The 27,301-nt window shown below is 38.8% G+C and overlaps 1 protein-coding gene across 1 annotated transcript; it reads left to right on the top strand.

The window, feature by feature from the left end:
* The first annotated feature begins 13,213 nt into the window (after positions 1–13,213).
* On the top strand, positions 13,214–25,046 carry LOC121507030 (adenosine receptor A1-like). The gene is made up of 3 exons (XM_041783152.1): positions 13,214–14,146; positions 18,376–18,670; positions 18,797–25,046. Exons 1-3 carry the CDS (start codon positions 13,806–13,808, stop codon positions 19,178–19,180), a joined length of 1,020 nt encoding a protein of 339 aa, XP_041639086.1. The 5' UTR covers positions 13,214–13,805; the 3' UTR covers positions 19,181–25,046.
* The last annotated feature ends 2,255 nt before the right edge of the window (positions 25,047–27,301 follow it).

The raw sequence follows: 27,301 nt of genomic DNA, 5'->3' as shown, positions 1-27,301 counted from the left end.
ACAAAGAACATACAAGATAATGATCCCACAGAGCCCTCCCATTCTATTCAATGTATGTTGAGATACTGTGCTCACAAGACCCATGACCTTGACCTTAAAATTTAACCAGTTCACCACTGAAGGGATATTTTGGTATTTTTTAAGTTTGGTTTCTAAGATCCTTGGCAGAAGTAATGGCATTAGTCTCCAGAAATTTTAGTCTCTGGGGGCACCAACCAGGTAACTAGGCTATACAGAGCTACAGACAGCAACAGCTCCCTCAAGCCATGCATTTTCTATCCCTTTCAATGTCACAGGGGGTGCTGGAGACTATCTCAGCTGTCACTGGGCGAGAGGCGGGGTACACCCTGGTATTGGTCACCAGTCAATCACAGCACGGACATACAGAGGCAAACAACCAGGCATGCTAAAGCTGCAGCTGCTACGTGACTGTTTTTGTTCTTCTGCCTCAGCATGTTACCATCTCCTGATCACTTATTTGGGCCTGTGGGTTTGTTTTATTATGTCTGCTCTGTTTTCGGTTGTTGCAGAAATAAAAAGATTGAATTTCTACAGAACAGAGTAATAAGCCTTATTGCTTCATCTATACTGTTCATGTTAGAACATGATTCTGGGTAAACATATCTATTTTTGTGTTAACAGATTAGTAATGATTAGTTCTGTAGAAATTGAGCTTTTTTGGTCATCAGACTTGGGACTGTATTTTCTCACACTACTCTGCCAAAACAAAGTCAGACTTCCTGAGCAGGAGGGGAAACACAGCAGGTCAGTTTGTCAGCACTGCCATCACAGACTGAAATGGTTGTGTGTTTTTTTAATTTCTCCACAGCTTTGGTCAGGACAAAAACAATACAGTTTGATAGAAGAAACTGTTATGTTGCTTTTAAAACAACAAACAAGTTTTTGGAACAAAGTTTTTGAATTCCTGTAAGTGCATCTGCCTTGGGACTTTTTAAAAAATTCTTTTCAGACATAAATGGAATAAAAATGCATAGATTTACAGAAGGGTCAGGACTGGAATAACCCCGTGGGGGAGGCAGCTTGGCTCGACACTTTTATAGCACTTTTAGGAGAAGCCTAAGTGGGTGCCAGTGAAGATGTTAAGAGGAGCCATGCCAAGTTATGAGAGGATTTTCTATCGTATTTGTTGTTTTGGTCATTTTCCAGGTCTTTTATGCACAAAATTTCAACCTGGACTGACTTCACAAAGAGAGACGAGCGCTGCCAAAAGGCCTGCAAAGGCCTGGGTGCGTCTAACCTGATCCAGCCAGACCAAGGACTACGCAATCTGAAAGACTAATGACACGGGTGTAGGAGTTTTTCAGTGATTGGTTGCCATAATATCAGCTTGGTCAGATGTTAGAATTACCATTTTGATCATTTTCTGGGAACTTACATTTTCTTTTCTTTTTTTTTTTTTTGTCCAGTTTGGCTGGCCTCTTCACTGTTTCTATCAGTTCTTTGTAACTAAGTTTTTTTATGCTTGTGTTTTAGTGAAATTGAATAAATAAAATAAATAAAAGTCTTACTTGGGCCAGACTTTATCCAGAATCGAACAGGATGTGGATCAGATGCTCACCCAGGTTCAATCCCCAGCTCCTGCAACCACTAATTTCTCCCCCAGCTCTTTCAGTGACGTCTGTGTATTAATGTGTCTGAAGGGGTTTAGCTAATACTGAAGCCTCTACCATCAGGTCTAAAAACCCCTTGGACAACTAGAAAAGCAGTAAAGCTTAAGTCTATTGATCAGTCCATTTGGCAACCTCGCAAAAATGAATATTCCTTAAAAATCCAAACAGAAATGTATGAATTATGTATGTGGAGAGACTGGAATATACTGCAGAAGTGATGTTGTAAAACCTTGCTAATACACATGTGGAACATTTGGATAGATGATAAAAAACCTTGTTTACTTATGACTTGTTGAAAAATGAAGTCCAGTTTCCAAAGAAGGAGGTCAAAGACTGTAAAGCACATGTTTTTGTTCTGTGGTTTGATGTGGAGCAGAATAATCTGTTTGAAAGCTTTTTGGATGGCTGATGTTTGACTGATTCAGTGTCTTTGGGAACTGCAATGACAGTACAATACTTAAAAAATGTGTGTTGGATTACTTAAGAATCAAGTTGCAAAATAGCTGTAACTACAGGATGTAGATATGGGGTGCAGTATTTAAAAAATGGCCACATCTTTGCAGAACTGAAAACCAGCTTCCTAAAGGAGCATTTATTTATTCTGTAAAGCTAACTCAACATTGCATTTGTGTCTGTTCAAGGAGGTTTGGGACAGGACTGAATGACCTTACTGCTAGCCTGTGATAGATTCAGAATGTAAAGTGAGTTATAATAAGGGCAACTGATGTGACATTCAGCTTTGTTTTTATTCTAGAGCTGTTCTTATTTAGGGTTGATGCTATTTGTTTGTGAGTAGGGTGATAAAATTGTATTATAATTTCCTTTTTTGGGCTTTTGATCCATTCATTTAGATTGTAATGAAGCTTTTAAGACTTTTAGTGCCTCCTTTACTTCAAATCATGAACTGACAATTTGCTTTGAACAACCGCCCTGCGCTGGTCTTTCACATTATGCACTTTCTGTTGGTGAGCACATACTTTTGTTTTTTTAATTGGCTGATTAAGATTTGATGTCATAATGATGATTGCTTGCAGGTTTGTAGCCACTTCCTAAGTATGAAGTTCTGCCTTTTTAACACATTGCCCTCCTTTACACTACTCTAGTGAAATACACAAGGAAAGTACTGATCGATTTTGTATTTGACTAGCATTAAATGTAATTTTGAACTAAAAAACAAAACAGCATGAAGTATAACAAAAAGATATAGGCTATGAAATGTAGCTTAAACTCCATTTTTGAAAATCCAACTCTGCATCAGAACCAACTAGAGAAACTTCCAGTTGTCCTTAGGAATTTCAGGAGATTTCACATTTACAACAGCCAGTCTAACAGGACTTGTTCCATTCTTTTTTGGAAAAAAAAAAAAAAAAAAAAAGACAGTATTAGTTTATGAACCAAACAGTTCAACATTACTGCCAAAGACATATACTATATGGACAAAAGTATTTGGCCACACCTGTTTTTGTTATTGACCTGGAGTCTGGGCACCCCTAGAGGGTGTACCAAAGAACTCAGGAGGGGCGCAGCACCCTGCTGTCATGTTGTCAAAATTAGATATACATATATATTTTTCAAAACCATGATTAGAAACAGAATGTATTAGAGCCAACCAAACAAAGGTGGGAAAAATAAAGAGAATCCATTTAATTTCGTGCACAAAAGCCACAATTTTGGGAAGGTCAACATTTTAGAGATTATAAAATTGTATATTTACAACAAATCCAACTCAGATTGTCAGAGTTTAAAAAGTCGGAAATTTACAAGAAAAAATGTGACATTTCCATGCTTCAAAAGTCTTAAATTCTGACACTAGAAACTCAAAAATTTCACATTTTAAAAATCGTTATGATCATATTTCCTGTTCTTACATCCAACAAAAATTGGAAGAGGGCTTCAAAACTAACGATGTCATGCAACCTGTCATTGAAGCTTCTTCCTCTGCTGTGTTTTTAATTCAGTTTCATTTTGATGAGTAACTCCATCTGTCTATTAATACTTGCATAACAGTTGTGGATGAAAACAGGTGTGAATTCACATGTCCTTTTGCCAAACTCCTGAAAAATCTCTTCTGTGTTGCAAAAGATTTGGATAGAAACACCACTATAAACAAAGGCTGAATTGGTCACTAAAACAGTTATGGTGCATAAACTAGTGCTTAGTGGTTTTAAATTTTTTTCCCCCCAACGGCACACATAATACCAATCCAGAATCCCTAAGCAATGGTGTGCTTTGGGATTCTGGCTTGGATATATGCAAAATACCCATGTAAAACATAATGTAGTATCTGTATTTGTTGTACAGATTTACTAATGAAATACAGCTGCACACCTAGAACTGCCTCAAGGCACAACAGTGTGCCCCTCCACACAGTTTGAGAACCACTGAATTGGTGAGTGTTCCCTCTTCTGCAGGCACCACTACAACACCACATAATCCATAATGGATGAACTTGGCAGACTCCCAGATCATGTGTAAATAACCAGGTTCATTTTATACTTCCAGCATCTATTGTCATCAGCAATCCCCACTTTTGGGGTTGAATGTTGTTATCCACACTTTTGCATATGCAGGGACATGTATGCTTTAAGCTCTGCCCTTTCAGTTGATTATTGTTTGTTTACAGATGATTTATAGGTGATTTGTTTACCACCATGACCTACACAGACAACCACTAATAAACCACCATTGCACTCTGCAGTGTAGAATCATCCGTCCTGCATCTTCAGAGATAGCTAGGAGCTTCACTCCATAATCAAATTGGCTGAGAGGCAGGAACATCAAATTTAAAAAACACCCCAGGTTCACTCATGTTCTGTTGCATCCTGCAGGTCAGCAAATGAAGCACTCTTAATAAGAGGCCCATCCCAGCACTAGGTGTCCGAACAATTCCCTCCATTTACGCTGGGCAGCAGAGGGGTGATGAGGAGCTGCACGTTCTCCCCCTAAATTGTCATGCTTCAACAGCCACAACACAGCTTCAACACAATGGTCCACAATGCATGCTGGGAAACTTTCAGCAGGCTTTTCAAGGTTCATTTCTTAGAAAGACAGAGAACAAGTTGCTCCCAGAAAAATATTGTTTTAATCTTTGGAGAGAAAGTGATGTAACTTTGAGAGGACTGACATGAATGTTTGGTGATGTCACAAAAGAGAACAGATGTTAAAAGTCAATAAAATCCATCTCTGTTAAAATCATCTTAAGAAAATACACCATGAAGTATACCCACCTGTCTCTTCTCAGCAAAAATGACCAGTAGGTGAATCTGTGTCTGTCAAGAGAGTGAGACTCTGTAGTTACTGCAGAGCATAATAAAGCCTGATTTACACACTTACACACTGTGTCCAGTTCATTGGCAAAATAAGAAGGAGCTGTAACAGTTATATCACATCTGTTATCCCGGTTATTAGGCTGAACAGTTACAAACTATAGGGCGTAATCATGACAGAGAACAACAGAATCAGTCCACCCAAAGGTACACAGGTGAGTATTGCCTTTATTTATTGCCTTTATTTGGAAAATATCACCAACATGTGAAGTGAGTCACCACAGGGTTTTAATTTTTGGTAACCCCAAACTACTCTGACATATCACTTTCCCAGTATGTAATGAAGAAAAATATGTTATTTTTTCATTTTAAGATATTTTTGGTGCTTTTTGCCTTTATTTGACAGGACAGCTGAAGACACACATGCTTGAAATACCACAGCCTACCATCTCCTCTTCACATTTTCTGGATTTAATGATGGCCCGGGGCCAGATGGGAAGATGTGGGGGGCCTGATGTGACCCCCAGGCCACCAGTTTAGCACCTTACCCTACTACTGTGTGGTAAGGTGCTCCTTTTTTAAAGATAGTGTTAAGACCAGATCATGTAACAGGAATTTAGCCAGAATTTGGCCTGTTTGCATCGTAACAACCAATCATCAAACATCTGGGCTCTATATAACGTTGGGAAGGACAAACGCTCTTGTAGAGTGCCATAATCAGCAACATCTCCAGGATGCCTCACAACCAGGATTCAGAAAGGCCAGTGTTAGGTGTAATGCGATACAAAGTAACATCTTATTGTCATCAGATTTGCCTGTACCCCCCCCCCCCCCCAAAAAAAAAAAAAGAAATCACTGCCAGAATACACATTTCAGTCAGGTATTTCAAGAGGCATCCCAGAAAGTTGCAGTCAGGCTGCTAGGTTTTAACCTAGTCTTGTTTTTGTATCAAAAAGCATAAAGGAGAGATCTTGTGTAAGTTCTCCTTATTAGCTGAAGGATTTGCGCTAACTGCAGTGTTATGTAGAATCATCAGGAGGCAGTGACTGTCTTTTGCTGACTATTAACATTAACTCAACATAACACATGACAGATAATCTACTGCAGACTGACTTTGCACATACAGTATACACGTCCCGTCTTGTGTTGATATCACTCACGCTTCCTTACTGTATGAAACAATGCCATTACATTATATGACACTAATGTGGCAGTAAATAAGGTTTAGCAATGTATTTTTGCACCATGGGGGATATATGTTATAAAACCGCCATCACAGCATATATGGCCATGTTTATTCTGTAAACTCTGTATTGATACGGGTGTCGTCAAGGTCATGATGATATTTTGCCATATTGATTTTCTGAGCACAGGCCTAGTGTCAACAGTAGTTTCTTCTTTGTTGTTTTGTTCCTTTCAGAGCACAAGACCACAGAAAACTTCCATCGTAGCTATCATTGACATGCCTCATGACGACCAAAGAACACACACAGAGTCACAAAGACAGTCCTGATCACAGCATACAATAAATGCATACAATAACTGGTCTAGATCACACTTGTAGTGTTGCTAGTCTGGACAGGACAAGATTTTTGTTGAATACTCTGACATGATTTCACCACAGAAAACAAAAACAAATTGTAAATGCAGCCATTAGCCAACGCTGTTGACTAGATGTCTGCATTCCAACATAAATGGACACACTTTCTAAACCTTATGCACAGGATTCATTTACATTTCTGCAGTGGTTTATCACTCAGGGACAGTAAGTTATGTTGCTGTCACATGGAAATACATGCAAATGTTTAAGACACGGTGGCTTTATAATATTGCTTCACAAACTTTAGTGTGTATGGGCCTGCTGAGCTACCATACATGCATTAAGATCACTCATGCCAGTGCACCTAAGCTTTCATGCACTTAAAAAGGTTGTGATATTAATCATATTTCCTCAAGAGAGCCACAAAGAATGTCAGTGACTGCAGCAGTTTAAGAGAGCTCTGATCCTAAAGAACAAAACTATTCAAACTACAATAGCTGCACTCTGAGGAATGAAAATGTCCAGACATACACTGTCGCCAGTGTTTCAACTCTAATATAAAAGAGTAGGCTTTCTCAGCTGAATCAGAATGTTAATGAATTTAGGTATTCATAGTAGCATGAATTCATTAAGCCAGATGAAAAGACTAATTCGGAAGCACTTCAGTCCCAGCACACTTATCTCTTTGATACAGGAAAAAATAAATGCACTGTATTTCCACAGTCACTAATAAAAATATTCTTTGTATCATTAACTTGGAAATTGTTCCTTGGGAAAGTGATGGCTCAATTAACGTGAAGATTTTTCTACCGTGACTGATTGCAAATGTTCAACAGCTTCTATGAGTCACATAAAAATCAACGTCATATATAATAAATATTCAGCTCCTTTTGCAGAGATAAGACTCCGCAAGTCGGTAGGAGGTTATGACTGAGCACACGACTCCCCAATGTCTCATCATATGTGCACACATTCACTCACACAAGCACGTTTTGTCCTGCTCTCATCCCCCTCAGTAGTCGGATGTGAGGTCTAATGAAAGATGGCAGGAGCACAATGTTTATACCTCAAACTGAGATAAATGTCCAGACATTGCAACATTTAGAGTTTGCATCATCCTTCAGATGTCATCAGTCGATCTGCTCAACAAAAATAAAAAAAACCTCAATGTTACAGTCAGACCACTGAAACAGACCACCCAGAATGACCACCCAGAAGAATCTAGTTCACATTACATTGTGAAAGCTTGGATTTCATCTTAAAATGCAATTAATCTTTATTTTATTTATCACTCAGAATTAAGCAGTCTATGTATGTAAAAAAGTATGTAAATGGTTTAAAATGCCACTAGTGATGGACTGGGATGAAATAAAAGACTGGCTCTATTTTACAAACCCAACCAAACAGTTAACACAAAAAGCTTGAGCTAAACCTAACAGACTGAAGAGAACAGATACAGTGATGGACAAAAGTATTGGCACCCCTGGAATTTTTCCAGAAAATACACCATTTATCCCAGAAATTGTTGCAATTACAAATATTTTAGGTATACACATGTTTATTTCTTTTATGTGCATTGGAACAACACACAAAAGCAGAAGAAACAAGTCAAAATTGACATAATTTTACATAAAACTCAAAAAATGGGCCAGACAAAATTGTTTGCATCCTCAACATAATATCTGGTTGCACACCCTTGGAAAAAATAACTGCTCGAACACCCATGGCCTCTGACACAGACCCAGCTTTCTGACACTAGGCCCTACATTGCGGCCCAAAATCTTTTGATAGTCTCCAGATTTCATGATTCCTTACACACAGTCAAGACACCCAGTGCCAGAGGCAGCAAAATAACCCCAAAACATCTTTGAACCTCCACCATGTTTGACAGTAGGTACTGTGTTCTTTTCTTTGTAGACCTCATTCCGTTTTCTGTAAACAGTAGAATGACATGGTTTTTCCAAAAAGCTCTACCTTAGTCTCATCTGTCCACAAAATGTTCTCCCAGAAGGATTGAGGCTTACTCAGGTACATTTTTGCAAACTCTAGTCTGGCTTTTTTATGTCTCTTTGTCAACAGTGGGGTTCTCCTTGGTCTCCTGCCATAGTGCTTCATCTCATTCAGATGACGACGTATGGTCCAAGCTGACACTTTTGCTCCCTGAGTCTGCAGGACAGCCTGACTTTGTGTGGAAGTTGACTGAGGATGTTTATCCACCATTTGAACTATCCTGCGTTGCATTCTTTTGTCAATTTTTCTCTTCCCTCCACATCCAGCTCCCTATCTTTCCAAGCCCACATCATTAATATTACCCAATCTGCATATTTCCATCTACGCAACATGAATCGCCTCCGCCCCTCCCTCACTCCCACCAGACATCCGGAACATTGACTCTCTCTCCCTCTCTTCAAATCCAGACTCAAAACTCACCTGTTCAGGATAGCCTATTCTCTGTAATTACTTTGACCCATTTACATTTTATATTGTGTTTGCTTTTATCTATTGTTTTTATTGTATTTGTTTTTATCTTTAAAGTGACCTTGAGTGTTCAGAAAGGTGCTTATAAATACAATTTATTATTATTATTATTATTATTATTATTATTATTATTATTATTATTATTGTTGTTTTAAGCCACAGTTCCATGGTTGTAAACTTCTTGATTATATTACGCACAGTGGACAAAGGAATTTCAAGATCTCTGGAGATGGTCTTGAAACCTTGAGATTGTTCATATTCTTCCACAATTTTGCTTCTCAAGTCCTCAGACAAGGCTCGGCCCCTCTTTCTGTTCTCCATGCTTGGTGTGACACACACAGGCACACAACACAAAGGTTGGGCCAACTTTTATACATTCTAACTGGCTTCAGGTGTGATTTCTAGATTGCCAGCACCTGTAACTGCACCAGGTGAGTTTAAATGAGCATCACATGCTTGAAATAAAATGATTTACCCACAGTTTTAAAATGATGCCAATAATTTTGTCCAGCCCATTTTTGAGTTTTGTGTAAAATTATGTCAGTTTTGGCTTTTTTCTTCTGCTTTTTGTATTGTTCCAATGCACATAAATGAAATAAACATGTGTATACCAAAAACATTTGTAGTTGCAACAATTTCTGGGATAAATGGTGTATTTTCTGGAAAAAATCCTAGGTTGCCAATACTTTCATCCATGACTGTTAATTTTGTGCACAACACACATATACAGTATCACCACTGAAGTCGCTGATGAAAAATGACAATTATTTAACACAATCTGAAATAATTACAGCCACATGATATTCCCCATTAAAGAGCACAACACAGGAACTCCACAGTTATGCTGTCAACCATGTTAGTGCCAGCGCTGCTAGCTTAAGTATGTCCTTAGCTTCACTGGCAGCCAAAATAGTCAAAATGTTGAAAAATAAGATTTGTTGTATTTGTACTATTCTCACCATCAACCAATATAGCTTTTTCCTGGTTTTATTCATGTTCTTATTCTCATCCTTTTAATTGTTTAGTACTCTGATTTAACTTTTTTTGCCTCGTGATGTTTTGTAACATCCCTTTAGAGACTCCATTGTAAAGGGATGCCAGAGGTCATGAAGTTATCCAGCATTGTGGTTGAGCCCAGTAACAGGCTTGGACTGCCATCCTGCCTCTGTTCCTCATCACATGATATGATCACAACCCCATTTAAAGGAACTTGTTGCGAATTGAAAAGGAAATAAAGGAATGAGGGGATAATTTTTGCCTTGACCACTGAGCTTTGTGAAAGTTTTTTTTTTTTTTTTTAATCAAAATGAAACATAAAGGAGCAGTGGACTTTTTTTTTTACATTGCTGTGGCTGCAGAGAGATGCTGCAGTGGCTTAACCAAAGTATACTGAGAGGGACAATAAAGCATGTGGTTAATTAAGATTTAAAAATATGAATCCACAAATTATAGAACTTAATTAATTGCAAGTAATGCGTGAATGCTGATAGTCCTAATCGTATACTGTTATAAATTTAACAGACAGCATCCCTACATTGCGGTATAATATAGTCTCGTTCTTGCAGGATTATGAAAGAAAAATGTCATATTAAATGTGAAAAGGAAAATGAAAAATGACAATGAAATACAATGATTTTAACTGTAAAAAATAAAAAAGGCAAGTACTGAGAAATACGTGTTTATTGAGCAGGTTATCCTAAGTCCCCTTTGCTGTTGTTTTTCATTAATTTTTTTAAAGGATCAACTATAAAAATCCTACAGAAAAATAAGATCAGTTATGAGTGATGTTTACTTCCAGTGCAAACTATTAATTGTTAAACCCATTGACTTTTATTTTCTATAAGTTGAATCAAAAAGGGAAAAATGCACTTAAATGACTGACAAAATCCATCAGCTGCAAGCAAGCATGACTGAAACTCTTCTTTGGATGAATTGTAAATTGTAAATATAAAGACATTTGTTCATATAAAGCTTTTATCACTTCAATTCAAGTTTTTACTATTCAGTTAAAAAAAATCTGAGTATACCTTTCACTAAATTGCACATTTTTACATCATAAAGCCTGCAGATTTTAGGAGCCTCCTCCTTATTCCTGTGGAGCCCCAGTGATGATTTGAGTGTCCCTGGATTCCACTCTTTCATCTGTAGTGGGAGAAATGATTGTACCGGATGATGAAAGTCGGAGAGGAGTTGCAGGAGCGATGAATGAATGACGATGGAGACAGACATTAATCACCATCTGGGGGAAGGCCTTCACTGTTGTCAAGGTTTAAAGGAGACGCTGTGGTGTTGATCAATTTGAATACTCTAACAGGTTGCTGATTGTTTTCCTCACCACTCTGACGGTAAAAGTTTTTCCATTCAAATATCGCTACCAAACAGAATGCAAATGTAATGTATCTGCCCAACTCTGTCTTCCCATTTGCTCACAACCACATGCCTTTTTTTTAGCTTCTTTATGGGTCTAATTTGCATCTATACGGTCTTGTTTGTGTGTTTCTGCTGAGCTGTTTCTCACTGATACCAACGTGATGTTGTCCAGTATTGTTTTACTGTCCCATTCCAACACAAAGCATCAGACCATTTGTCTTCATCCAGGCCTGTTCTGTCTGTCCAGAATGTCAAAGCCACACAGGATTAACATTTCACCAACTTTCTATTGCACTTTGTAACTTAAATCCTAGTGAGGAAATCATTTGGGATTTACAGTTCTCCTAACCTTGCAGTGTGGATGGTTTGGCCAGATTCCATGTCTGTCATGAGGTAGATCCATTGTGGGACGTTTCAAGCTGAAACCTTTGTGTCTGGTCTGTGAATGGATGGACCAATCAGCATCTTTGAGGGGAAAACATTGGTAGCTGTGGTGATGGTTTAATTGTTCTGCAAGCTGGTAACCAATGGCAACAGGTAATTAGCTCAGACATTGCCATAGCTGCAGTTTTCAGTCACACTTGACCACATTTATTCATCAAAAGAAGAGCAAAGAACTGCACTGAAAGATCTCTTGGTGGAGAATATGCTTTGCTCTTCTCCTGTCTGGTCTAGGCATGCGATTTGTAGTTACTTTGGGTGTCATTTAGTTGTACTGCAAGCTGGTAAAAAAATGGCTGCCAGTGTCAAAGCTATTACTCTTGGAATCATTTTGGTTGGCTGACACCTCCTGGGAAGGTTCAAAAACTGTTCCCAGTTTTCTCCATTTGTGGATAATGGCTCTGACTGTGGATTGCTGGAGTCCCAAAACCTTGGAAATGGCTTTGTAACCTTTTCCAGGCTGATAGATTTCAATCACTTGGTTTCTCATTTGTTCTTGAACTTCTTTGAATCGTGTCATGATGCATTTCTTTTTGAGATCTTGTAGCCTACTTCACTTTGTCTAACAGCTTCTATTTAGGTGATTTCTTGATTCAGCAAATCTGGCGGTAATCAGGCCTGGGTGTGGCCAGTAAAATCGCACTGTTGTCCAAGAACTGTGGTTAGTCACAGTTAACTCATGATTTAATAGGTTTAGGTACAGGGATAGGTTTGGATTTTTACCCCTTTATAAATAAAATCATCATGTAGAAACTGCATTTTGCATTAACTTGGATTGTCTTTGTGAGATTTTAAATTGGTTTGATGTTCTGAAACATTTAAGTGTGATAAATATGACAAAATAAATAAATAAATAAATCAGGAATCAGAAAGGGGGAAAAAACTGCTTGGCATAGTTGAACCAGATCAAAACATGATCTTTTTGGAGGGTTTTTCTATACAGAAATCACTGCTTCCCCTCAAAGGCAGTCCCCTGCTGCAGCAATGACATCTGCAAAGAGCTTATATGAGTCCTCAAAGAATTAAGAAGAAAACTTAAATGTTGCACCTTTGTTGTGTTGATTTTTAAAGTTAAAACTATGCTGGATTTTTTTCTTTTTTTTTTAAGATTTATTTTTGGCCTTTTTACCTTTATTTGATAGGACAGTGGATAGAGTTGGAAACAGGGAAGAAAGCAGGGAGAGACATGCAGGAGATGGTGCCAAGGGCTGGATTCAAGCCCGGGTCGTCTGCGTACATGGTGCTTGCCTTAACTACTCGACTACCAGCGCGCCCCAAAACTATGCTGGATTTTAACACCTGTGGGGCATGTGTGTAAGCATGTCACGTTTCAGCCCCCCGGTGCCCCATCTGGACCAGCCCAGTAAAAAGAAGATTCTTGCTTCACCCCTGCAAATATAATGGGACTTGCTTATATGTGGTTTTCTTTGCTCTTCTGTTCCTATTGTGTCCTCTCCTCCACTGAGGCAGTTTCAGTCTCACATGACTTTGCAGAAAAAAGATATGGAAGTTTTATGGTGCTCTGAATTTAACTCGTACCTGACGGCGTATCTGAAATGATATTATTTTTGGACAGACACTTCCATAGAAGGAGAAAAGCATTCGTCTATCGTGAGCAAACTAAATCATGAGCATCCTGCTGGAGTGATGGATTGCGCATCTGAGGATGACTCACTTTCAGCAGGAAATGACACTTTTTGGGGTCTAATTCTGTTTATTTTCTCGACCTTTGACACATGTCTGACATTGGGGAAAAGCAGCTTTGTTAATCCGCGCTGCTCGTGACTCATTTAGTGTCCCAGGTCCGCCCCGTTCCAGCGGGACTGCAGGGACCACTTCATTCTCGGAATCACCGCCTCGGGACCGTATGGAGACCAAGTCCTGCGTCTGGCGCGCAGCTCGCTGTCCTGGACCGGATCCTAGAATAATTCAGAGCATCAGACACTACCTCTGCCTCTGTGGGGACATAAAACACGCGAAACATGAGTCGAGGTGTCTCACAAACTCAAACGGGGAACTCCCTCACTGTGTCCAGGCTGTTACTCCGCTGAGCGCGCGCTCCTCCAAGCATCCGTGAACATGTCTGCGGGTCTGCCTCCGTCCAAAGCCCTCTACATCGGGATGGAGGTGGTGATCGCGGTGTCCTCGGTCATCGGGAATGTGATGGTGGTCTTGGCTGTGCGTATAAACCGCTCTCTGAGGGATACCACGTTTTGTTTCATCGTCTCCCTGGCCTTGGCTGACATTGCGGTCGGGGCTCTGGTTATCCCCCTCGCCATAACCATCAGTATCGGACTCAAGACGCACTTCTACAGTTGTCTGCTGGTCGCTTGCACGGTGCTCGTCCTTACACAAAGTTCTATCTTGGCGCTGCTGGCCATCGCCATTGACCGCTATCTGCGAGTCAAAATCCCCATGAGGTAGGCACAAAGGTGAATTCTTCCACTTTCTAATCTTGTCTGATGCTGCCTTTGTGTCTGCTCGGACCAAGGACACCCGGCAGAGCTGTTACTGTGACATGCATGATTCTCATTTTTACATACAAACAGAAAAGACTGTAGCATGCCTAAATATGAGCCTCACAATCATAAGTTCTCACTGACCTTTATCACGCTGTGCATTAATCTGATTTATTATCTCTACAGGAAATTAAAGAGTGTCAGAGAGACATGAGGGCTGTTTAAGAAAAAGGACTAAATTATATTTAAACGGATTCTTTTTGTTAATTTTTTATTATTAACCCTGACCAAAGTGGGCACTAACGTGATTTAATATCCAAAAAGGGCCTCTAGAACTGAAAAAGCCATGCACATAGCACAACAATAAAGGGGTATGATGTTCGCCATGATACAGGAAGTAGTTTTATCAGGGGGTAGAAATAGTGATACAGCCATGAAACTTGGTGGAAACAAATTCCTAGTGTCCCTGGATTCCTAGCACTTTTCCAAGGTGACAGATATGCTTACATTTTTCAAGCCTATCATGCCTCTTCTTTTCTTCCCTTGCTGTTTTTCAATTGAAAGCTCAAGTTGCCATTTTAGGTTGCTTCATTTAACAAAAACCCCGGAACAAGTCGGGCAGAGAATGCATGATTGGTCAATGGGCACATGGTGACTGCTTGATGGATTGCATAATTTTTTTTTCAAGCTGGAAAACAGCACACAGAAACATGTGCTCATGCACAGTACACTGTCACACAGGGGACAATTAGCACAGGTTGTAATAAACACAGGAGCGTTTATATTGTACAGTGTTTTCTCATTAAAATGAGGCTGTTCATCACAATGATGGAGGGTTTACAAAAGCCATGGTTCACTTGTAAACATGCTGTATTGCGTGTTGTATGAGGGTACATGTGAACAGGATTGACTCAAGCAGCAGAAAAAAATGGTCAGGGTCTAACATCAAGAAAAAAGACTGATGCATATTTTATAAATTCTGACAAAATATATTTTCTCGTAACTACTAATCTATTCTGTCGTACGTTTTCATATGGACATGTGCAGATTTCTAGCACTCGTCTTTTACTGTCTTGTAGCTAGGTGATAATGTGAAGCTGAAATTGTCTCCCCCTCTAAACCTCCCTCAGGACTCCAGAGGGACACAGTTTAACAGCCACTGATTGCTTTTTTTAGTGGAAGCACACTGTCATGATAAGGTTGGTGTGTCTGAGATTTGAAATTGTTTAAAGCATAGCAAGTGTAGTCGGGTTCAGGCAAGGATTTGCAGCTTGGAGGTAAGGATAAAAATCCCATTAAATCAGAGCCTGATTGAGGGAAGTGGTATCAAGAAAGTTTTTTTGGCAAACTGTCAGAACAACATGAAAGTGAGAGTAAGATAGTAAGAATGGACTTCTGGGACTGAGTCAGCACTTACTCCATAGAAAAAAAAGTGGAATTACAAACATCCACAGTCCAGTGAGCTACAGGGAGCTTTCATGACCGTTCAGCAATGACTAATTCACGGATCTGTCCAATCACACCCCACTGTGTGGGAGAGACAGGAAGAGTGACATCTGAAAGGTTGTAGAGTGTCATGTTTGGCAACGACTCTCTCAGTTTTCCTCTTCTGAAACACAGACATGTGTTTATGTCTGCAGTGAAAAAGAGAGGTGACGTCAACTAAATGTCCTGCTGCATCCCAGGTCTCAAACAGAGACCAGAAAGAAATAATAAAATAAATGCTTAGGTTGTCATGTGATTAATTTTTTCATTTATCTTATATTATCATATTTTATAGTTACACTTTTGCATTTACATTGTTTTGATTTTTTTAAAGAAAATAAGGAACTAAAGATTATGGCCTATAGATTATGCCTGTGAGTTTTTTCAAAGTAAATTGAGGAGCAGTGATATAGTTATTTTACATCACCGCGGCTTAACCAAAGCGTGCTCAAAGGTACAATAAAGCATGTGATTAATGCCATTTAAAAGTATTAATGCATAATCGACCCTTATTATTCATTATCAATGAATAAGTGCCAACAGCTCTAATAAAAACCGTGTCACACAAAATAGTTCTTATAAACTGCAACATTAAGCAATGCTGTAAATTTTAAATAAGATAAAATACTGTTTTCCTTTTACAAATGAAAATTTAAAATTATAAATAATTGACTGTACTAAAGCCCTAAGAAGATGTGCCTCGTACATTTAATTTTACTCTGGTTTTCCATAATAAAAGTGAATATAGTTGTTTTCTATATTGAACTCATCTTAGGGAAAGCCATGCTTGTATTCCCATGACAAGGAGGCAATTTGAGTTGTTTCCTTGGGATCTCAGGAAATGAACTCATTTTTAAGATCATACCAGCATTGCAATCCAAAGATATCGAGCTAAATCGATAATTTCTTATCCTGTTTAAAAGACTTTGGATCTTTTATTCAAATGGTTCCGCACAGACACACCACGGATTGTGCCTAGCAGCATTCAGTTGAAAACCCTTGGTTAAAATGAAACACAAAATGAATTAATATGCCTTTCTAAGTTAATTTTTAATCACCTGCACACACACACACATATATATATATATATATATATATATATATATATATATATATATGATTGGTTTATTAGTATTTTTGAATTAAGAATAAGCCTTTTATTCATACATAGAAAGGGTCCCCTCCATGGATTCTGCCATCTTGGATTTTTGCATCCTGCATGTTTCCACAGAGCCACAAGCAGGATATAACAGAAACCCATCTTTGTAAATTCTCGGTTGCCATCAGAAGTGAGCATCGCAATCTAGAATCTGACTGAATCATCTTTGTTATTATGCCCAATATTACACACTTCACCTTGAAGGATGGCTTAATGTCAGTGTTTATACTAGAGTGTAACACAGCCCAGCAAATGAGCAGGTTTCATCTGGCCTGCAGGATGTTTTTGGGAGAAGGATATTTTGGAAAATGAGTATGTGAGCTTTACATCAGTGGGAAAAAAATCTAATAATGATTGGAGCAAAATACATTCACAAATATCAATCATATGGCATAACATTGCTAATTTTGGCTGATCTAATGAAGCCAGAAAGGTGCCAAAAGAAGAGCCGTTTGGTAGCTGAAAGAGCCGGCTCATCTAAGCTGAGCTGAGCCAAATGATCCTGATCACTAAAAAACGCTGGAGTTCCCATCACTAAAAACTGAAACTTACTCTTTAGCAAGGAAAAACTGAATAAAATAAAACATACGGTTTAATTTCCTCTTAGAGATTCTTTACAACACTGTTGAAAATATTAAAGTAAAGACATTTCTTCTGTCAGAACCTTCCTTAGTCTGGTATGACAAGTACAACTTAAATTAAGAATGACACATTCTGGCTCATGTATACAAACTTTGCTCAGTAAGCATCGTTACTTGCTTTATTTACTTTATCACTCTCACAGAGTATATAAAGATATAAGATTACTCAGTGGTCTGTGAGCTTTCTTTTGGCCATCACCATGTTGGTTTTTCTAAACTAGATAATCACAGGTAGATATGCTCTAAAGCTTTCCCTGCTTCAACAGCTATTTTGCTCAGAAAATGACCATAATTTACAAAATTAGCATAAGAAGATTCTGAAGTAGCTATTAAGATCATAAAACCCATTTAAAAGTTGTTTAGTAAGGCAATTATTCAACCGAGAAGTGGAGTCTTTATTTTCTCATGAGACAATCTGACTTCTTCCACTACCAGTGTAATAACTCCCTGTTGGTTTTTTGATAAATGTAGGAAATAAATCAAGAAAAATTAGGGATTAAGATTCAATATTGCTGTCCAATGTGTTTAAAGAGCCAGAAAAAGATGAAAAATGCAAATTTAGGACACATTGGCTTACCATTTGAAACCAAAAGGCTAGATCTTACAGTAAGTGCTGTCAAACCATGTTTTATCTAATTATTTATGTGTCAATAGATAATAGTCAAAAACTTCTTTAGTCATGATTTTATGAACTTTAGTGAAAGTGAAATGTTCTGGTATTCATCCTTTCATTAATATTACCAAGTTGTTTATTCTTAATGCAGTAATGAAGAATATATACTTGTCGTCACCTTCTACTTTATGTAATATATAATCATCTATTTCTTTTTAAATGGCACATCTTGCTCTGTCTGTCCGCTGCGATTACTTTTCTCAACACTTTATCTCTCCCTTTGTTGCTATAGTTATAAGCGGGTGGTGACCCCGTGGCGAGCTGGCACGGCTGTGTTACTGTGTTGGCTGGTGTCCATTGTAGTGGGCCTCACGCCCATGTTGGGCTGGAATAACCTGCAGCATCTCCGTGACAATGGATCCCTTATCACTGATGACCTCTTGGTGACCTGTGAGTTTGAGACGGTCATCAGCATGGACTACATGGTCTACTTCAACTTTTTTGGCTGGGTGCTGCCGCCTCTACTCCTCATGCTTGCCATCTATGTTGAGATTTTCTATATGATCCACAAACAGCTCAACAAGAAGGTAAACACTTTCTCTTCAGTTTGACCTGTTTGAGTTTGATATGGCTATCATATACCTTTTAAGATATTGATATGAAATAATCAGACCAAAACTGTATGCTGATGATGTTCTTCTCTCTCTCTGTAGGTAACAGCGAGCCACACAGATCCCAGCCGCTACTTTGGCAAAGAGCTTAAGCTAGCCAAGTCTCTGGCCCTCGTTCTTTTCCTCTTCGCAGTCAGTTGGCTCCCCCTTCACATCCTCAACTGCATCACCCTCTTCTGCCCATCCTGCGACAAGCCAATGTTCCTCATCTACATCGCCATCATCCTCACCCACGGAAACTCAGCTGTCAACCCCATCGTTTACGCTTTCCGTATCAAGAAATTTCGAACGGCATTCAGGAAAATCTGGAAACTGTACGTGCTCTGTCAGGATCCAGTCGGTCGGCTCCCTCAAAGAGGGAGCCAGAGGGGACAGAGTCACGAGAGGAGGCTGAGGCAAAATGATGATGAGGACGATGATGTGTGACCTTTGAAAACGTCTTGGATTGTTGTGTAACTGTTAATTTTTACTCCGCTGGTTTGCAGAGTGGAAAGGACTCAGCTATTCTAATGCTGACGGGATTACAGATTATCATAGCCTTAAGGGCTTGCTGAACAGCAGAGAGGTGAGGGAGATGACAAAAACCCATCATGGACAGTTTGATTTCCTCCGTCTTTCACATATGAAGCGGCAGGATGACAAATCAGCATGAGGACGGGATAAACATCCCAAATCAGATATTCTTTAAAACATAATTGTCAGCTTACTGACAAAATGTCTTTGATGTCGTACGGGAAAAGGGGCTTCTCATCAGCTTCAACATCTACCTGTTGAGCTTGAATCAATAGTATATAGCTGTAGCACACGTAGTACAGTCTTAGTGTATGCTGTATTGCATTTTTACCTGAACTAAAACACATTAACCTTTCCATGTGGATGATTTCAAATGGTTAAGTGTTGTATCATGTTTCTCATTTACAAGCTTGTGGCCTGTGGCCTACAGGACAGAATGTGTCATGGAGAGGAACTAAGGCCTTCTGGTGTATAACTCCGGTAAACCAGTGGTTGGAAGGCAGGAAGTTTGCGCAACCGCTTTGGGGTTAAGTGGTTAAGAGGTCTGTCTCTTACTGCATGGGTAAGCAATTGTTATTTTGGCTTGGTAAAACCCAGGATCTTTTTTTTATGTCAATGATTTTTTTTAAATATTAGGTGCATTTTAGGGATTGTAAAGATGGATTTTATCATTACATTGCTGAGGCTATTTGTCCAACAGAATGGCTTATACTAGCTTATAGTTGTAGCAAAAAATCATTATGCTAAGAAACAGACATACTTGAAGGTTATCATTAAATGCCTGTGAATATGGATAGTAGTAAAAATCAATGGACCTACCTGTATTAACCATACTACACATGATATTTGAGGACTGTGAATAGATGTAATGTTGTAGACCCTACATCCAATGAAATTAATTTGATCTGGTTTATAGTCTTTTAACTAAAATGTTGAATTGTGAAATCAGGGCCAATACCGATGGATAGAATGACACATTGATCAATACCGTTTCCTTACTTGCTTAGGTGTAAGACTCCCGAAAGGCCATCTTTTTCCCTCATGTTTGACCACAAAAACAGATCCAAGAGATCTGTTCTTTACCTGATAAACTCTTTTATAAATCAGTAGTTTGTGTTTGTTGGCAGCATTTAAATGATGCAGCACAGCAAATAAACACTGGCGTCTCTTAATGTCACATTATTTGCTGATAGCCAGTGTTAGTCAACAGGGGAGAGGCATCTCTTGAAGACCGCTACAATGGGGTGACCTCCATCCGAAGCTGAGCAGAACGTGACGCACTAACCGTAGTTGGGTTTTCCTTAGTTTGTGGTGTGTCATTTCTAATTTCATCCCCTTGACCCTAACCCTAACCTTTAGGGTTCGGGTGCCTAACCTTAACCCTCTCTGGATTTTTCTTAATTTTTGGGGTGTTGAATACAAATTTATCCCCCTCAGTAAATTTTTTATTTCTATTCGTACAACTCTGCTGTTGTGAAAAATAGCCACTTACCGTAACCTCTGAAAGCAAGTGGAAAATATACATCATTCTTTATGTCATTCTAGTTCTGGCTTGGGTAATGTAGGTCACTTCCTGCCCCTTGGTTGAGGTCGCCCCATTGTAGATATCTGCAACAGATGAACCCAAAACACCCCACCATGGAGGTCTGTAGCCGGATCCTCTTGCAACAGGGACGATAATGCTGATGCTTTAAATATTTGACCCTTATTCAACACCACACATTTCAAAATCATATAATCTCTGTTATTTTATTGTTAATAGTGTAAAAAGCAAACTTTTAGAAACTCCATCATTAAATTTAACTTTAAAAACTTTGTCCTGGGACAGGTACAGTACTGTGCATAATGTTTTCCCCGGGGTGCCAAGGCCCAGACAAAAGAGATATGGTTAACCTTTACCTTGGCTGCCAGTCGACAAGCGTGTGTGTTGGCTGACCTGGGTTGTGGCACATCGGGCCCTGTTATGAAACCTTTGCGCCACACATGGCTAAAACTTATGCACATGACTGCACATGTCAAAATGTCTGATTTTATCTAAAAAACTCAGTGCAAAATGACCTAATAATTAGTGCCTAGTAAGTCTACTTTTGTTGTGGTGGTTTCACAACATGGATCAGTTTTATTTGATTTTTACTTGCATCAAATCAAAGTTTAAAATTCTGGTATTGGGACAACCCTACTATCCAAAACCCACAGGGGTTTCTGGTTACCTTTTTCTCTGCCCTCCTGATTCTGTGTGATAAGGTATGCACCAATGTGTCGCTCATCCACTGTGTCATTGTTACACTTCTATTTTGAACAGTATTTATCTTTAGAATAAGCAAGATCTGAGATGTGACTTTTGAGACTTTTAATATGTAACGAATGTGACTAATATATGTTTAAATGTTAATAGAAGCTGCTGTAAAACTCATCTCACTGAGCAAACAGCTGTGACACATCCTTTTACAGCTTTTGATTGAGTGAGCAGATTGGGGAATAAGCCTGATCTGATTTTTCTAAATACCACAAATAACTGGAGAAAAAGTAAGAGAAAAAACTACAAACATATGGTGAAGCCTGCTTTAAATTCACAATGCTGTATGAGCATTAGCAGGCAATGATCACAAATTACTTCACATGTGACAGAAATAGGATCTTACTTTCTCTCTTCTTCAAATCAAGGCTGAAGGCATCATTGGTGGGGGGCGTTTTTGTGAGCGCACATCGATCTTCTGTCATGCAGCAAAAAAAAAAAAAAAAAAAAAAAAGACGAGGTTAGGTGGAGATAGAAGTCTGAGAGGGAGAGGTGGAAAAGGTTAGAAGGATTATTCTGTTTACAAGGGGGAACCAGACAGCACGAGTGCAGCTGAAGAACCCATCAAGAGTTTTCATCTCTGACGAGGTCAACGTGGAGGCCACCCTGATGCCTTCTCTCCAAGTAAATGGGCCTTTCAGTGTGATCTTCTTGGTCTCTGTCTTAACCTGCTGACATGCTGTGTGCTACAACATATACACACAGTTGATGCTGTATGTGCTCTGTGTTTCCAATGCTGCTCCTGCAATAACACGTCTGTGTGATTCTTCTCTCTCTTTGTGCTCAAGCGAAAAGCTTTTAAAGCCACTATGTGTAGGACTGGTCCGAGATATTAAAGTGTACTCAAATTAATATTATAATATGTTTTTAATCTGTTTAGAAGTGACAAGTAAGATGACAGTGAAGGTCAGGCTCATGTTTGCTTGGTGAATGATGATAGAAGTATTAGATTATGACTGTGTTCAAAATCTCATACTATCCACTGGATACCAAATATACGTACTATCATAAAGCATAATTTGTGTGTGACAAAAAAAATAGAAGGCATGTTTGTGATTGCCTCTCTGCAGGGTAGAGATATTAAGCTTGGTAATCCCTTTATAGTCAAATCAGTGCATTTACATACTGTCATATATAGAGATAATACATTAACCCCAATATATTTCTGCTACCTAAAGCTCCTGGGGAACTTCAAGTTTGTTGTGATTTTGGCGCCCCCTGTGGACTACGTGTTTTCTTTGCTGTCCTGCCCTGTAGATTTTTTTTATTGCCTATTCTGCTTTCTTTAAGTCAAATTTATCACTCATTCTGAATCTTTGTCATGTAAAATGTCAAAAACAACGGTTTCAGCAGCCTGCTGTCAATCTCTGATCCAGACACATTCAAATGGTGACAGTTTTTCGCTTTATGGAGCCCCATATGATCGAATCATTTTCTTTTGTAAGTTAGTATGTGGCCCAAGTATTTAATTTTCACAACAGACAGCAGAGGGAAAACAGGTTACAAAGGTCACAGTTCACTTCATTCACTTTATGGAAAAAAAAATATTTGGCCGCCTGACTATTACACCAACAGGGACTGTTAATAACCTCCATTATACTTGGAAGGTTTTCCTGCAGATTTTGGTGTGTTTTGTGGGAATTTGTACCCACTCATTCTGTAGAGCAATTATGAAGTCAGGCACTGATATTGGACAAGAAGAACTGGCTCCCAATCTTCAATTCAGCACATCTCAAAGGTTCTCGATGGGGTTGAGGTCAAGGATCAGTGTGGGCCAGTCAAGTTCTTCCACACTGCAGTCATGTAACCATGTCTTTATTTTCTTGCTTTAGGCACTGGGGCAAAGTCATAGTTGAACAGAAAAGGGCCTTCCCCAAACTGTTGCCAAAAAGTTGGAAGCATAGCATTGTCCAAAATGTCCTGGTATGCTGAGGCATTAAGGCTGGCCTTCACTGAAGATAAGGGGCCTAGCCCAAACCCTGGTAAACAGCCTCTTACCATTTGCCTTCCTTCAAACTTCTCTGTTGGCACAATTTTTGTGCCTACATTTGTGCCAGATGAAGTACAGGACTCTTCAGCCAGGAAATTAGCAGAGCTTTGGTGACATTACACACAACTTTGGTGACATGACACCGCTGCTCTTCTGCTTTTTGGCTGAGTCGCTGTTGTTCCTGAACGCTTCCACTTTCCAATAATATCACTTACAGTTATCTAGCAGGGATTAAAGTTCAGGGAGCTTCTTATTGCAAAGGTGGCACCCATCACAGTGCCAAGCTTAAAGTCACCGAGCCTTTTCAGAACAATCCATGTAGGATCACAAATGTTTGCAAACGTAGACTGCATGGCTAGGTGCCTGGTTTTATACAAGTAGGAAATATTAAATAGCCAGTACAGTTGCTGGAATGGATGGGGCGTTACAACAGAGCCCGCTTAAATACATATTCACAGCCTGTGTTTTCTACTGCATATTCCTGAATAGCCCTCAAAATATATTAACAATGGGAATGTCTTCTGCCCTCTCTGGTTTCACATCCAGAGGCTTTTTCAGTGCAGAAAATCTAAGGCAAGGGCTAAGAAGCCAGCAGGTATCATAGCTCTGCTGCTTTTCCAACTGAATGTTAACTTCTCTTCATGTGTTTTGTTGTACCTGCTCCCTCCTTTTCTTTGTTATTTGTCTAACAGAGCAACAGTTATGAGTGTTACTACCACCAAGGTTAGTGTTTGAATAAAGCCACATTTAGTTGCAGTTTTTTTCCATTCAAGCCTGTTCACCGAGTGACAAGTGACCATGACAGGGAAAAATACAGATATCGTTACAGACGGATAAAAACTCCTCACTGGAGCTTTATATTGAAGATTTACTGTCAAAGAGTTGCGTTGATAGTTCTCAGAGGTTGTTTTTCACCTTTATTACTGCAATGCAGTTTGGGACATTATGCAGAGAAAGCTTTTTTTAAGTATCCAAATATGCGCTTCCTTTCATATGAAAGCTTTGGATTAACAACAGACTCGAAAACTGGATTAACAGCAGTAAGTATGGAGTTTTGAACACAGCTTAGTTCTCATACAGTGTTATTTCTGGTCATACCACTAGGGGCACCAAAGTCTGACATTTGAAATTCTAGACATAGTGGCTTTAAGTGTTGATCTGTTTACTTCTGAATCTATGTAATAAACAGGATCCGTGCAATATTCCCAGATGTACATTAATAATAATGATAATATGAAAATTAAATCTGTAGATTAGAAATTGTGGATGTGTACACTATTAATCTGAACAGAGTACTGGAGCCTCAAAATAGTAGGTACTGTTATAAAAGTATGTTTTGTTTATCTCGAATTATGACAGAAAATGAATAAAAAAGTCAACTGATAGTCATCTCAGAAATCTGATGCTTATTGGCTGAATCTTTGTTGTTTTATTTGCTGCGCTGTTGGAAAATAATTTTCCATCAAACACATACAAAATGAAATAAAGTTTCTTTTATCACAAATGTTGACAAAAATCTTTTTAAAGCCTGTAATTATTAAGAAGTGTGTGTGGTTATAATCTGTTGTGACCGCCTGCGGTCAACCTCTCAAATCTTCAGTTTTCAACTACAGAGTCTCTCATAGACGACTACTGCCACGTTTCTCCCACAGCGCTCCACATTCTGCCAGATTTGTGACATACTGTGCGATACCAACCCATGGCTCATTAATCATTGTCTGTTCATCAGTGTGAAACTTGTACCTGAGTTTTTAAAGGTCTCTGAAGTCTTTAAGAGAGAGTAGCAGAGTTTTAATGAAGGAGACCTTGTTCTCTGCGGTCAAACTTACTGCACTGCATTTTGATGTTTTTCTTTTCTTTTTTTTTTTTTTTACTGGAACAGGGCCAATGTCCGTGAAATTTCTTCCTCTACTGAATTTCCTGCTAAAGTACAAGTATTTCCTGTTAAGGCCTATGCAGACGTTCAGTTTTATGCAGACAGTTACGTGTTAGGAAATATCCAAAGGGCAGAGAAGTTAAAAGATATCTACATTCACTGTCTCAACTAACTTTTTCCTAGAATCCTCATTACATTTTCTTTTCCCTGCACCATTACTCTTAATTTAGCTGAACTTAAACCTGTTAGCCTCATTTGTGGACATTTTGTCTGGCATGTTGTGATCACAAAAGCACTTTAAAATTACCAGTGTCCATTCAAGATGCTCTACAGCCACTCCTGACACAAAACTGTTCATGGTCCAAAAATTCTACAAATTTTATGATTGAAACCTTTTTACTGATGCTTGGTCACAATTCTAGTTTGATATGGCAAAGTTTCATCACAGTAACAAGCTACAAGGCTGATAAACATGAACGTATTATTAGGACATTGGGTCTTTGTACTGGTATGACAAGTAGAAAATAAAGCTTGGGCAGATTTTGGAAAGACACCAATAGTTTCCAAATAAAGGTTTGTAAAAATGCTGCATACAGCATTTATACAACAGGTTTGGGACACCCACCTTACAATGTAAGGTGGGTGTCCCAAACCTGAACCTCTAAATTTAGTTTCATGAGAATAATACTGTCACAATTTTTGCACATTCTTCTGAATTTTCCTATTTCAATTAGATATATTCAAAAAAGAAGTAAGAAAAAATAAACTTATTATAGATATGTTTTACTGCAACACTGTTGTCACAACTAAATGAGTTTTGTCACTACCATAACGTGACTTTATTTTTTTGAAAAATGATAAACTACTGAACTATTAATTTGGATTTCTTTATGTTGTTTAATTGTGGATTAAAACAAATGGATTCTTTATTTGGAAATAAATTAAAATACATGTATTTTACAATATTTTACTAAAAACATGCCATTGACTGAATAGTTAAATAAATATGTATGTATATATATGTATGCATAAATACACAAGTGGACAAAATTGTTGGTACCCTTCTGTTAAAGACAGAAAACCCCACAATGGTCATGGAAATACCTTGAAACCTACAAAAGTGATAATATATATTAAAAAAATACTACAAATTAAGTAATGAAAATCAGACATTGCTTTTGAATTTTGGTTCAACAGAATCATTCAAAAAACAAACTATTGAAACTCGCCTGGAAAAAAATGATGGTCCCCTTCACTTAATATTTTGTTGCACAGCTGTTTGAGGCAATCACTGCAATTGAGCGATTTCTCTTACTCTCAGTGAGTCTTCTCCACCTGTCCACAGGTATTTTGGGCCACTTCTCTTGAGCGAACTGCTCCCGCTGTCTCAGGTTTGAAGGCTGCCTTCTCCAGACTGCCCGTTTCAGCTCCTTCCACAGATGTTCAGTAGGATTTAGATTTAGAAGGCCACTTCAGAATAGTCCAATGTTTTATTCTTAGCTTTTTCTGGGTGTTTTTAGCACTGTGTTTTGGGTCATTAACCTGTTGGAGGTCCCATGATCTGCAACTGAGACCAAGCTTTTTGACACTGGGCAGCACATTTCCCTCCAGAATGCCTTTATTCAAGACACCCTGTGCCAGATGCAGCAAAGCAGCTCCAGAACATAATTGAGCCTCCTCCATGTTTCACAGTAGCTACAGTGTTCTTCTCTTCTCTTTGGATGCTTCATTTTTTTTTGTCTGTGAACACGGAGCTGATGTGTCTTACCAAAAAGGTCTAGTTTTGTGTCATCTGTCCAAAGGACTTTCTCCCACAAACTGTGGCTTATCAATATGCATTTTGGCAAATTCTAGTCTCGCGTTTTTATGACT

Source organism: Cheilinus undulatus, linkage group 3, assembly GCF_018320785.1.
Source record: "Cheilinus undulatus linkage group 3, ASM1832078v1, whole genome shotgun sequence".
In the NCBI taxonomy this organism is placed as follows: domain Eukaryota; kingdom Metazoa; phylum Chordata; class Actinopteri; order Labriformes; family Labridae; genus Cheilinus; species Cheilinus undulatus.
The sequence above is the reverse complement of the archived record's forward strand: the minus strand, read 5'-3'. Positions and strand labels throughout refer to the sequence as shown.